This window comes from Rhinopithecus bieti, unplaced genomic scaffold, assembly GCF_001698545.2.
Source record: "Rhinopithecus bieti isolate Rb0 unplaced genomic scaffold, ASM169854v2 scaffold_11941, whole genome shotgun sequence".
Lineage (NCBI taxonomy): Eukaryota > Metazoa > Chordata > Mammalia > Primates > Cercopithecidae > Rhinopithecus > Rhinopithecus bieti.
This window is the reverse complement of record NW_016807068.1, coordinates 28,520-39,397: the sequence shown is the minus strand read 5'-3', so window position 1 is coordinate 39,397 and position 10,878 is coordinate 28,520. Positions and strand designations below refer to the sequence as shown.

At 34.3% G+C, this 10,878-nt stretch overlaps 1 protein-coding gene across 1 annotated transcript; it reads right to left on the bottom strand.

The window, feature by feature from the left end:
- Positions 1-244: 244 nt before the first annotated feature.
- On the bottom strand, positions 245-10,461 carry ZNF678 (zinc finger protein 678). Its single transcript, XM_017880075.1, has 3 exons — positions 10,356-10,461; positions 5,904-6,024; positions 245-2,616 (listed from the first exon to the last, which is right to left on the bottom strand). Exons 2-3 carry the CDS (start codon positions 5,986-5,988, stop codon positions 1,208-1,210), a joined length of 1,494 nt encoding a protein of 497 aa, XP_017735564.1. The 5' UTR covers positions 5,989-6,024; positions 10,356-10,461; the 3' UTR covers positions 245-1,207.
- Positions 10,462-10,878: the final 417 nt, after the last annotated feature.

Genomic DNA, 10,878 nt, shown 5'->3' with positions numbered 1-10,878 from the left:
AAAAAACCCAAAGCATATCATATAAAAAAAATTTCCCAAGTTGTTTGAAATTAAAAGCCACTGGGAAAAGAGACTACTAGAGGTATCCTTTCACTGTTACCCAGTAGTGTATTGTTACTATCTGTTACCTACAACTTTGGGTAAAGTGGTATAGGTTAATTATTATGGCAAGATGTACTTCATTCAAGGCAAAATATTCTTAACACATTAAAATCATTTTGTTTTATTAAAAGAAACTGCATTCTAAAATAACATTTCAAAAGCTACTGTATTTTATTATCTTAATGTGCAACTCATAAAACAATTTACTACTAAAATTCAAAATGTTTCTCTATTACTATAATGCAAAATACTTCTCTGAATACCTGTGTTACTTAAAACACTGTTATATATCAACAAAAGCATTTCTACTTATATTTTCCTTATAAATGTTACATTTCAGTGCCCTTAATCACTCATGAAAAAGCATATAAATGATGGTCATCTAATATAGAAGAACTTCTCATAGCTCTTATGCAGCAACAAATGACCACATGCTTTAATGTAAACAATAAATATAATAAAATCAAGTTATCTGAAATTTGAATTACATCAATATTAAAATATATAATAAAAAATATAAAAACTTTTAATGTGAAAAAGTATAATATGAATGTAACTACTTCAAAAAGACATCATCTCTTGACTCATTTAAATTTACATACAACTAAATTATCTATTTAAACTTTGAATTATTCTCGACAATCAACACTGCTTTAAAGTAACATCTGAAACTGTTAGTGCCTTAGTACTTTCTATAGTAAATTATGTAATGTTTTATTTAGACTTAATTTTGGACATTTGTTTGTATTCACTGTATTTGTAAAATATATTCTACTATATTATAAACTCTGGTGTTTTCTAAGGTATATATCTTGAAAAAATGTTTTTCCACATTTGTAGGAGGTTTTTTCCCCCATAAAATCCTCTAAAGTTGAATAAAGTCTGAATAATTGTTTAAGGGTTTTCCTCTGGTACAGATTCTATTTACAGGATGATCTTTGAAATAAACAAAGGTATTGTAACATTCTATATTTATACATTTCATTCAGTATAGTTTGTGCACCATGAAGCTTATATTTTGTGAAACATCCTTAAACAGTCATGATGCTCATACAACTTTTATTCAGTATGAAATTACTGAAGCCATGTATAATGTAAGCAGTTTTTAAAGACTGCCACATTTTTCACATTTGTCAGGTTCCTCTCCAGTATAAGTTCTCTTATACTTACTATGGATTGAGGATTGGTAAAACCCTTTTCCACATTCTTTACATGTGTAGGGTTTCTCTCCAGTATGAATTCTTTTATGACGAGTAAGGCTTGAGAACTGGTTAAAGGCTTTGCCACATTCTTCACATTTGTAGGGTTTCTCTTCAGTGTGAATTCTCTTATGCTTACTAAGGATTGAGGACTGGTAAAAAGCTTTGCCACATTCTTTACATTTGTAGGGTTTCTCTCCAGTATGAATTCTCTTATGGCTAGTTAGGTGTGAGCACTGTTTAAAAACTTTGCCACATTCTTCACATTTGTAGGGTTTCATTCCAGTATGAATTCTCTTATGTTGAGTAAGGCTTGAGAACTTGTTAAATGCTTTGCCACATTCTTTGCATTTGTAGGGTTTCTCTCCAGTATGAATTCTTTTATGCTGAGTGAGGTTTGAGAATTGAGTAAAGGTTCTGCCACACTCTTCACATTTGTAGGGTTTCTCTCCAGTATGAATTCTCTTATGGCTACTTAGATGTGAACACCGATTAAAAGTTTTGCCACATTCTTCACATTGGTAGGGTTTTTCTCCAGTATGAATTCTTTTATGACGAGTAAGGCTTGCAAACTGTGTAAAGGCTTTGCCACATTCTTCACATTTGTAGGGTTTCTCTCCAGTATGAATTCTCCTATGTCTAGTTAGGTGTGAGCACTCATTGAAAAAGTTGCCACATTCTTCACACTTGTAGGGTTTCTCTCCAGTATGAATTTTCTTATGTTGAGTAAGGTTTGAGAACTTGTTAAAGGCTTTGCAACATTCTTTGCATTTGTAGGGTTTCTCTCCAGTATGAATTCTCTTATGTTGCATAAGGTTTGAGAACTGGGTAAAGGCTTTGCCACATTCTTCACATGTATATGGTTTCTCTCCACTATGAATTTTCTTATGGCTAGTTAGCTGTGACCACCAATTAAAAACTTTGCCACATTCGTCACATTTGTAGGGTTTTCCTCCAGTATGAATTCTTTTATGTTTGGTTAGGTTTGAACATCGATTGAAAACTTTGCCACATTCTTCACATTTGTATGGTTTCTCTCCAGTATGAATTCTCTTATGTTCAGTAAGGATTGACCTCCGGCTAAAATTTTTGCCACATTCAATACATTGAAAGATTTTGCTTTTAGTTGATGAACAGTGAGTAAGTCTATTATAACATTCTTTCTGCCCCTTACCCTCATTCACAGTTCTCCAGTCTTTCACTAAGTGCAAATTGTCAAGGCCCCAGCTTCTATGTCTTGTCAGTGTCACTTTTTGGCATAAATCTTTCATATCCTGCTCTGGCAAAAGGTCTTGAATGGAATAAGATAAAATAGCTGAAAGAAATAAAAATAAAAAGTTATTCAGCTTACTAATCTCGAGTAAATACACTTTACAAATCTAATAAATATAATTATATCAAAGACATTAACAAGATGGCATAATAAAATACCACCGGCCCTGATTCCTTTTTGAACATATAAACTTAACAAAAATATACTGACCAAAATGCCTTTCTGAAAACTATAAAATCTAGTTAAGAGTTTGCAACACCCTAGGTGAGCACAATTGCAAAATCCACATAGAATAGAAAGTAAAGTTTGTTACATTTATACATACAACCTTTCCTCCACCCCAATACAGCATGGTGTCTTTAAGAGTAAACTTCAAACTCCTGGCTTCTCCCTCAAAGCAAAAAAACAGAAAAACAAAACATTGTACATGTGCCCATACTTCTGGCTTTTGGGGGCTTTCCAAAGACTGGTTTCTGTCTCCCATAACAAAGACTGTTGAAAGAAATGGTGGTATGCTTTGAATGACAGCTTTGGTCTGCTAAGAAAAAGGTAAATAATTGTTACTGCAGCAGGGAGAGCACAGTGCCACAGACAGACACCAGGTGTAGCACATGATTACAGGTTTTTACAAAGAAACATCAACAAATCACTTTAGCTGAACAGTAAACACACAATTCCAGAGAACACAAATCATAAGAAGAGGTTTGAGAGGCTACAAGGATCTCCAGCCTGGCAAATAGCTAGTAGCCTCCTCCAGGACAAAGCCACTTATAAAGAGTGTGACAGGTGGCATTTTATTAATGCCCAAATATGAACCAAAGATTACAACATATGCAAAGTTATCAGGGTAACATGGTCCAATCAAGGAAATAAAATAAATAAAAAATTAATTCTAAGAAAATAAATATGTATAAATTATCTAAAAAATTCAAATGACTCAGTAAGTGAAATGGGAACAAAGACAACTAAATACAATCAGGAAATGTGAGTATCAACAAAATAATAAAATGTATAGCAAGAAACAAAGTGTGGGACTAAAGAATACAAGAAAATAACAGAAATGTTTATACAAAAGATGTAAAAAAATCAAGAATAAACACAAAAAGACCCATAAGAAGACACATTATAAGCAAGATTTTGAAATCACAGAGAGGAATAAGATGTTGAAAGCAGCAAGAGAAAAGTGATGTATCATTTATAAGCATTCTCCTATGGGATTACCTGTGAATTTATCAACAGAAACCTAGCAGGGAAAAAGGAAGTTAAGTGATATAGTCAGGGTGTTGAAAGAAAAAACAAAAACTTTCAAGCAAGAATACTATTAACAGTAAAACTGTCCTTCACAATTAAGAGAAGATGAAGACTTTCCAAGACAGCCAAATGCAGAAAAACTAAATCACCAGTACAACTGACCCACAGAAAATGTAAAATGGACTCCGGTCCATTGAAAATAAAATGCGTCGTTAAACAAAAAAATTATATACAAATACATAACTCTCTGGGAAAGATGTACACATACACAAAAATAAAATTCTATAGTTTTATAATGATGGTGCTGAAAACACTTTTACTTATGCTCTACAATTTGAAAAATGCATGAGAACAATAATAAACATCTGTTGATGTCTATATAATATGAAAAATATAATTAGTGACATCAATAATATGAAGTTTAAGGTAAATATAATGAAAAAAAATTCTGTATGCAACTGAAATTAAGCTATTACCAGTTCATTATATGTTGTTGTAACTTTGGAGGTTTTATAATTCTCATGGCAACCACAAAGAAAATACCTATAGAGATACATATAAACACACACAGAAGAAGAGAGTAGAAGCATGTTGCTAAGCTCAGAAAACATACTGGAAGACAGAGAGAAAAGGAGGAAAAAATGGCTATAAGAATCCGATAAAACAATAAATGACAATAGTAAGTAATTATGTATTAGACAGCTATTTAAATATTCATCAACAAAACATCCCAATCAAAAGACTGAATAAAGAGATTTAGAAAAAATTTTAAAAACCACAAACTATGTCTTGTCTCCAAGAGACTAACTTTAGACGACTGGCATAATAGACTAAAAGTGGGAGGAAGAAAAAAGATTCCATGCAAATGGTAACCAAATGACAGTTGGAAAGGTAACAATTATATTGGGAAAAGTACATTATATGTCAACAACTGTTATATTTCACAAAGTATACTTTAAGCCAAACTTGTCACAAGAGAAAATATGAACATCAAGTAATAATAAAAGTGTTCATTTATTGGAAACATATAATTTATAAGCACGCATGAATACATATAAGATTTAATGAGAACATAGATTCCCCACCAGGTTTCTCAAATACATATGTTTATTTAAAAATCCCACACAAATTTGAAATGCAAAGAGAAAAATAAACGGAAGTGCAACTATATAGGAAGAATAAAATCAGCAAGTTGTTGGAACAGGAGGTCCTCTTCTTGTATATCTCCCAAAGCAACAAAAACTTATCAACCATCTATGGACATAAGTGCCTTTGTGAGAGAGCCGGGCACCAAGGCTCATATTTGTAATTCCAGCTATTTGAGAGGGTGAGGCAGAAGGATTACTTCAGGCCAGGTGTTTGAGACCAGCCTGGGTAATAGAGCAAGACCCTGTCACACAAAAAGTACATTTATGATTGCTTTGTGATTCAGGGAGGGAGTTGTAATACCCTGCCAAAAGCACAAGACCAAGGAAAGCCTTTTTCAGAAAGCAAGTTTACCTTCAGATGGCAAACTTGAGGACCGCTGGTCTTGGCTACAGATGAGGAAATGGCCCATTTAACATGATTCCACTTAGAATTCTGAAGTAACACCTGTAACTGTCATTAACTCCTTCCAGCCACAGTCAAGAAGAGGTCCTGCCCATTCAGAGAGCTAGGGTCAGATGCTCATTCATGGCCATAGATGCAGAACTGCAGACCTTGACATTTACTGTGGTCTCTGAAGCAGGTGAATAACTCAGTTCTAGACCTTTAAGCTATATTCCATGGCCAGTCCTGCCAACCTAGAGACCTGTGACCTGGTAAAAACCTTGCAAGTATTGGGTGGGAGCCTCACACATACAAACACTTGGTATTAGGCCAAGTGTCTGCCCTACAGATCAAAGTGCTTAAGGCAACTCAGTTGGCCAAGTAATAAGACAGAATTCATAAGCACACAAGCCCCTGGTAATAAGCCCACTAAAGATAGACCCCATTGTGGACCCTGCAACAACCTTAGGACTCAGGTATATCCCCTCTCTACTGTGAACCCAGAAAAGATCTCATCAGCTGGGGACCCAATAGGATAAAATCTTTACCTGTATAAACCAGTTTATAAAAACTGGTAGAGGTATTTGTTCCTTCAAATGCACAGACACCAGTGCAAAGTGATATTGTGCCCATTATCAATGCTTCTATTTTAACATAGTCCTGGAAGTCCTAGACAGAACAATTAGGCAAGAAAATTTTTTAAAAGCCATAAAATTGAAAAGAAATAAGTAAAATATTGCTGTTTGTTGATGACATCGTCTTATATGTAGAAAGCCTAAGAAATAAACCAAAAATCTTAGTAAATTAGCAGAATATAAAAGGTTATACAAATAGCAGTTTTGTTCTAGTACACTAACTACAAACCAGTTAATAAAAAAACTCATTTACAGTAACATCTAAATTTCCTAGCAAAAAATTTAAACAATGACGTGAAAAATCTTTACATTGGGAAAGAAAATATTGATAAAAGAAACAAGAAAAAACAAATAAATGTAAAGATACCCAATGTTTATGAATTGGAAGACTAATTATTGTAAAGTGCCATATTATCCAAAGCAATCAAGAGATTCAATAAACTTCCTATCAAAATTACAATGGCATTTTAAAAAATAATAGAATAAAATTTTAAAATTTATATAGCATTACAAGACATTGAATTGTGAAAGCAATCTTGAGAAATAATAACAAAGCTGGGGGCATCATACTTTCCGATTCAAAGCTCTATTTGAAAACTATGGTAATAAGAGTAGGATGGCATAAATACGAAAACTGATACAAAAATGGAACAAAATAGAGAGCTCAGATATAAACCCATGCATATAAGGTCAATGAATCTTTAACAAGGGCGTCAAGAATACACAGTGTACAAAAGATCGTCTCTTCAATAATTGATGCTGGGCAAAAAGAATATCTACATGCAAGTGAAATTAGACCATTTTTTTCTTACACAATACCAAGAAATTAACTCAAAATAAAGACTTAAATATCAGACAGAAAGACTTAAAAATCTTAAAAGAAAATATATTTTAAAAACTACTTGATATTGGTTGTGGTAATGATTTTTTGGATATGACATCAAAAGTACAGGCAACAAAAGCAAGTATTAACAAGTTGGACTTCATGAAACTAAAAAGCATCTGCACAGCAAGAAAAACAATAAAATAAGAAAATCTGCAGGATGGGAGAAAATATTTGCAATCCATAAATCAAATAAAAGGTAGATATCAACAATATATGAGGAACTCATAGAAATCAAAAGGAGCACAATAATAATGATAATATTAATAATAAAATTGAAAAACAGGCAAAAGACCAATAGATACTGTTTCAATGAAGACATACAAATGCCAACAGATATATCAGAGGGCTATCACCAATCATCAGGCAATCACAAATCAAAACCATGATGAAATATCACTTCACACTTAAGATGACTAATACATAATATATTAAAAAGTGAGATAATGGTTTGACAATAATGTGAAGAACGGGGCTAAGAGCAGTGGCTCATGTCTATAATCCCAGCACTTTAGGAGGCTGAGGTGGGCAGATCACCTGAGATCAGGAGTTTGAGACCAGCCTGGCCAACATGGTGAAACCCCGTCTCTTCTAAAAATACAAACTTAGCTGGGTATGGTGGCACATGCCTGTAATCTTGGCTACCTGGGAGGCTGAGGCAGGAGAATTGCTTGAACCTGGGAGGTGGAGGTCATAGTGAGCTGAGATCGTGCTATTGCACTCCAGCCTGGGCCACAAGAGCAAAACTCCATCTCAAACAAAACAAAACAAAACAAAACAAAACACAACAAAACACACAATGTGAAGAAACAGAAATCCTGTACTGTACACTTTAAAAGTTGTAAATTGGTGAAGTCATTATAAAAATTGGTATGAAGGCTCTTAGAAAAAGATACAAGTATAAAATTCAGCAATCCCAGTTCTGTGTATATAACCAAAGGAAATGAAATCAGTATCTCAAAGAAATATCTGCATCCTCATATTTATTACAGTATCATTCACAATTGCCAAGATATTATAATAACCTAAATGTTTTTAGACACTAGATGGATAAATATGGTTTACATACATAATAAAATATTATTTGGTCATAAAAATAATTTAATTCTGCCATTTAAACAACATGGATGGACTGGAAAGACATTATGCTAAGTAAAATAAGCCAGACACCAAAAGGCAAATACTGTATGATCTCACTTGTATAGAGAATCCAAAATGGTGAAACTCACAGAAGCAGAGAGTACAGAGGGAGTTGGCAGGGCCTAGAAGTGAAGAAATTGGGAAGGTGTTTTTCAGTTTTGTTTTTTTGAGACGGAGTCTTGCTCTGTCAGCCAGGCTGGAGTGCAATGGCAGGATCTGGAGTGCAGTGGCTGCTCGCTGCAGCCTCCACTTCCCAGATTCAAGCAAATTCTCCTGCCGCTGCTTCCCGAGTAGCTGGGATTACAGGCACCCGCCACCATGCCCAGTTAATTTTAGTTTTTTTAAGTAGAGATGGGGTTTCATTATGTTGGCCAGGCTGGTCTTGAACTCCTGACCTCAAGTGATCCGCCCACCTTGGCCTCCCAAAGTGCTGGAATTGTTGTTTGGTTTTAAGATGAACAAATTTAAAAGATCGAATGTGTAATTTCATGAATACAGTTAATAATGTCTTGTAGGCTTAAAATTTGCTAAGGTAGTAGACATTAGGAATTCACACTCCAAATCAATTTGAGTGTGTTAATTATAGTACAATGTGTACACATCAAATTTTTATGTTGGACATTCATAATTTTTATTTGTAAAAGAGTTGTTACACACACAAATAAATATATATGCATGTATGTATATGTATGTATACCCCAGTAAGCTTTATAGTAAATAAAAACAAATTTAAAATATAGTTATTTAAAATAAGGTAAAAGGTGGGAGTTTAATATATGCTAAGCAATCTTCCAAGCTCCCTAATAAAATAGTATTTTTTTTAAATGTAGGGAGTAGATATATTAAATTATATTACTGTTGATACTGTAACAATGTGGGCATAGAGTTTAAATTACCAATCTCAGTTTTTACTTAGAAAATAAAATTTTGAAGTAAAATAAGTTTAGATTTTCCTATATTTAGTGTTCTGATAAAATCACTGAGTATGAGCTTCTGTAAAATCACATTTGAAACCTCCATAGGATAGAAAATCATAAAGCTGAAAACACAACATATGTTTGTGGTGTTCCTGGGATTTCTGAACCAAATGCCAATATACCACTACTCTCACAAATTTCAGACAAGATGCAAAAACAGAATTAAATGGTATAAAATAGAGTTCCTCAAAAATATGTAGATATTCCTATGTTCCACAAAGCAATGGAAAAGCAGTCAGATTATATAGTGCCTTATAAACCATGAAGAGGACTTTGCTTCACTCTGTAACCTCAAAGGAAAATCACTTCATGGTAGTGGAATCCTTAGAGAACTTAAGAGCATGGGGCAGAAGATGCTCCTGTGAGAGGAAGACAAAGAAACTCAGGCTTTTCTGAAGCAGAGCTGCCCAAACCACATTTTCATTTCCGGCTTTCTCCTTGACATTTGGGCCTCTAACCTGTGTCATCTGCTTTATTTACTCCTACCTGCCTTGAAATTTGGCTACTATCACCTGTCTCTTCAAACTCCCAGGCTGTTTTCTTTGCTCTAGACAGGTGATCAGGTCTGGATTAGACATAGCAAGACCTGTTTCATTAGAAAAAATAACATGACTCTTGCTGGCATGCTCCAATTACCAACCTAGTATGGTGCTTGGTAGGAAAACAATTTTTTAGAAGGTTCTAGAAAATTACTCCCAAAATACTATTTTCTGACATTAACTATACAGTATTTAGAAAGGACTTTAAATGTATAGGTTCTTTTTGTTTGTTTGTTTGTTGAGACGGCGTTTAGCTCTTGTTGCCCAAGCTGGAGTGCAATGGCGTGATCTCGGTTCACTGCAACCTCTGCCTCTCAGGTTCAAGTGATTTTCCTGCTTCAGCCTCCCAAGTAGCTGGGATTACAGGCACATGCCACCATGCCCATCTAATTTTGTTTTTTGTATTTTAGTAGAAATGGGGTTTCACCATGTTAGCCAGGCTGGTCTTGAACTCCTGACCTCAGGTGATCTGCCCACCTCGGTCTCCCAAAAATGTATAGGTTCTTAGCTCCACTACCCAATACTACTGAATCAAAACTTGGTAGTGTAATTAGATTTTGGGGTGTGGGCAACAGTATCTTATACCACTAAAGTTCTGGAATTACCAGTCATCTAGACTGAAGAATTTAGATCACCTTAAAATTTATGTCAAGATGAAACATTTTGAAGATTTTATTTTCTACACCAACAAGTTCCCAAGTTTTCCTTAGAAGCAGAGATCAAAAACTCATTCATGCAAATGACAAACTCTCAGGTAACATTTCAGGAGTGAAAAATATGAAATCCATAGTATGAAATATAAATTGTGTATTGAAGTTATCCTCACCCAGGGAGACCAGGTTTCTGTAGTTCTCGAACATCACATCCCTATACAAATTTCGCTGGGCAGCGTCCAGACATGCCCACTCCTCTGGAGAGAATTCTATGACCACATCACTGAATGCCAATAGTCCCTGGGGGGAAAAAATACACACACATTTACAAAATGTGCCATGGGCAGAGTTCTTAATTTGACTCCAACTGAATTGAAGAGAGTAAAGTGAACTTTTTCTGGCATAAATTGTCCAGTAAGATACTGTTTAAAACACAAAGATTCTCATTTGCATTCTGTAACTCTAAGGAAAGAGGATGGCATAAGATTTACAAAACCAGTGGAGATGCTATACATTTGTTAAGTGTTATAGTATAAAAATAAGGGTGCCAATACAGGCATTACATATTGGACAGCTATATTTACATTACACAAGATAAGTTGGATAAATTTCTCAGAAGGAAAAATCATCTGAAGTGCCTCTCAGATTTTAATGCATATGACAAGAAATTGGAAATCTGTTTAAAATGTAGATTTT